The sequence below is a fragment of the Rhea americana genome, unplaced genomic scaffold (assembly GCF_003343005.1).
Source record: "Rhea americana isolate MKP2758 unplaced genomic scaffold, rheAme1 scaffold_47, whole genome shotgun sequence".
Classification (NCBI taxonomy): domain Eukaryota; kingdom Metazoa; phylum Chordata; class Aves; order Rheiformes; family Rheidae; genus Rhea; species Rhea americana.
In genome coordinates, this window is record NW_028186612.1 from 222,690 (window position 1) to 225,215 (window position 2,526).

At 51.5% G+C, this 2,526-nt stretch overlaps 1 protein-coding gene across 1 annotated transcript; it reads right to left on the bottom strand.

Moving 5' to 3' along the window:
- Positions 1–360: 360 nt before the first annotated feature.
- On the bottom strand, positions 361–2,440 carry HTR5A (5-hydroxytryptamine receptor 5A). Its single transcript, XM_085316408.1, has 2 exons — positions 1,703–2,440; positions 361–776 (listed from the first exon to the last, which is right to left on the bottom strand). The coding sequence occupies exons 1-2, from the start codon at positions 2,438–2,440 to the stop codon at positions 444–446; spliced, it is 1,071 nt and encodes a 356-aa protein (XP_085172534.1). The 3' UTR covers positions 361–443.
- Between the last annotated feature and the right edge of the window lie 86 nt (positions 2,441–2,526).

A 2,526-nucleotide genomic window follows, 5' to 3' on the forward strand; every position in this document is an offset into this window, starting at 1 on the left:
AAACCTCTTGACATCAAAGGGTCCCAGCTTTGCATGTGGGAGAAGGCTGATAAATATTCTGAAAGACCAGGCAGCAGTGGGCCAAAACAGAGTTTCAACTGTGACTCTTTTCCACAAGACTCCTCTGCATCATTACTGCCACCAAATGTCCCAAGAATGTCACTATGAGGGTAGCAGGAAAACAGTCAGGGACTAGAAGAAGAGCGCTTTGTTGCTGGCCAGAGAAACCCTTGCATGCTGTTTGCAAGAAAATTAGCAACCAACTTACAAGCTGGGACAGAGAGTCTGCATAGGAACTGGGACCATTGCTGGGTCTTTGATATGACCCATGGATATAAAGCTTTAGCATCATCTGTGGTTTTGAACTCCCTCAAGAGTTTGGTAGGACTCATTAAGCACAGAAATCAGGTTCCTGGCGAAGCGAGAAAGCTTCTTTTTCCTCTTCAGTGCTGCCTAAAGAACAGGTTCCTGAAGGCGTTGTTGTAGTTTTTGTTGAAAGCAGTGTAGATCAGTGGATTAAAAAAGGAATTTGAATATCCTAGCCATAGAAAAATACTCTTCCAAATGGGTGGAATGTCGCACGAGCAGAGTGGGTTGATGAGCTCTGTGATGAAGAAGGGGATCCAGCAGAGCACAAAGACCCCAATGAGGATGCCCACCATGAGGGCAGCTTTCTTTTCCTTCTGCTCTCTCCATGTGTCTCCATCTGTCTGGAATGTAACAGTAGCATGACGGACATTGAAGACCATCTGTGGCTGCTGGGCAGCTTCCTTTACCTACCAAACACAGACACAACTCAGTCATCTCATCCCACAGAGCAGGTATACAACCAAATTATGCAAGTAATAGTCAGAGTTTGTGGGGAAATGTGGGTCATCTACATTACACTCTAATTGAAGGGAGATTGCTTGTACGCTCTACTTCCTGGCAACAGAACTACTTTTGAGTGAAGCTAGAAGCTAAGGACAGTAGTGAAATCTGTGCACATAGAACTGACCGCAATAAGAGTATTTATGATTTACAGTCAGCTCAGTAGAACAGACACACATCCATATGCCATGCACAAAAGTGTCCTTGCTTTCTCTGAACATGGTGACATTAAGAATCCTTAATATGACAAGAGAAAAAAGAGTACTAAAAACCCAAGAAATCCTTACAGTGCACAAGCATCATACTCAGGGAYAAGTTGACTCCATCTAGCCATGATTAGGAAGGATTTACAAGGACATTTTGCATGTGTCTTTTGTGTGGGCAAACACAACCTCCCCCAAAACACAGCTGCTCTCTAGGTATCTTCCACAGTTTAGGCAGGACCCCATCCATCCTCACCCCCACACACCTTGTCGAGGGAGAAATGGTGACCCTTTACTCACATTAGCGAGCACTGATTCAGCGTTCCACGGGGTGACTTCTGTGAGTCACTGCACGCCCACGTGGAGCCRAGATGCTCAATCTGGCCCAAAGTTGCATTAACTACATCTTGCATGCACACAAGTTGCCAACGGGTTCTCAGAAGAACTCACAAGACTGGCTTGCAAGCTTTGCAATCAACTTTTCCCTGGAAGCCTTCAGGATTCGCATGGCTTTGCATTGCTGTTCATTTGCACACTTTAGGTTTTCCCGTCACAGGGGGGTCTTGGCAGTTGTGAGTTCATTTGCCACAAGCAGTTCTCTAGAACAAAACCCAACCGTGATAACCTACCTCTAAGCCTTCTGGTGTAACGGGAGTGATGGAGTTGCTCTTCCGAGATCCAATGCGAAACTTGGCTGCCTTGTAGATCTTCCAGTACACAAAGAGCACCACACACAGGGGCAGGTAGAAGGCGCCAAAGGTGGAGAAGATGGTGTAAGATGGCTCTTGACTGACTTGGCATTCCTCACTGTCCTCCGAGTAAGTCTCTCCCCAGCCGAAGAGCAGTGGGGCCAAGGAAATGAAGGCAGAAAGCGCCCAGGTGAGGGCAATCATGATGTTGGAGATGCGGCGCCGTGTGCGGAGCGTGTACTCCAGGTGGCGGGTGATGGACCAGTAGCGGTCCAGGGCGATGGCTGTGACATTCCAGATGCTGGCAGTACAACACAGCACATCAAAGGAGATCCACACCTGGCACAGCAACCGGCCCAGCCGCCACCGCCTCCCGGACAACTCATGCACCAAGCTCAGGGGCATGACGAGGGCTGCCACCATCACGTCGGAGACAGCCATGGAGGCCACCAGGTTATGGGGCACCCGGTGGAAAGTGCGCACTCGGAGGATGGTGGCCAGGACCAGYCCGTTCCAGAGGAAGGTGGCCACCACCAGCATGGCCAGGAGGGTGAGGATGAGCACGCTGAACACAGAGAGCTGTGCCCGGCCGCCGTCCAGGCCCGCGGGGGCCCCGCTCCGGTTGCCGGTGACTAGCGTTGGGGCCGCGAAGCAGCTCAGGTTGAGCGGCCGGTCCATGCCGCGGCGGCATGGAGCGCACCGGGGCTCGGTGGCGGGGGGGCGCCGGGCGAGGTCGGCGCGGTGCTCGGCGCTGCGCACGGCGG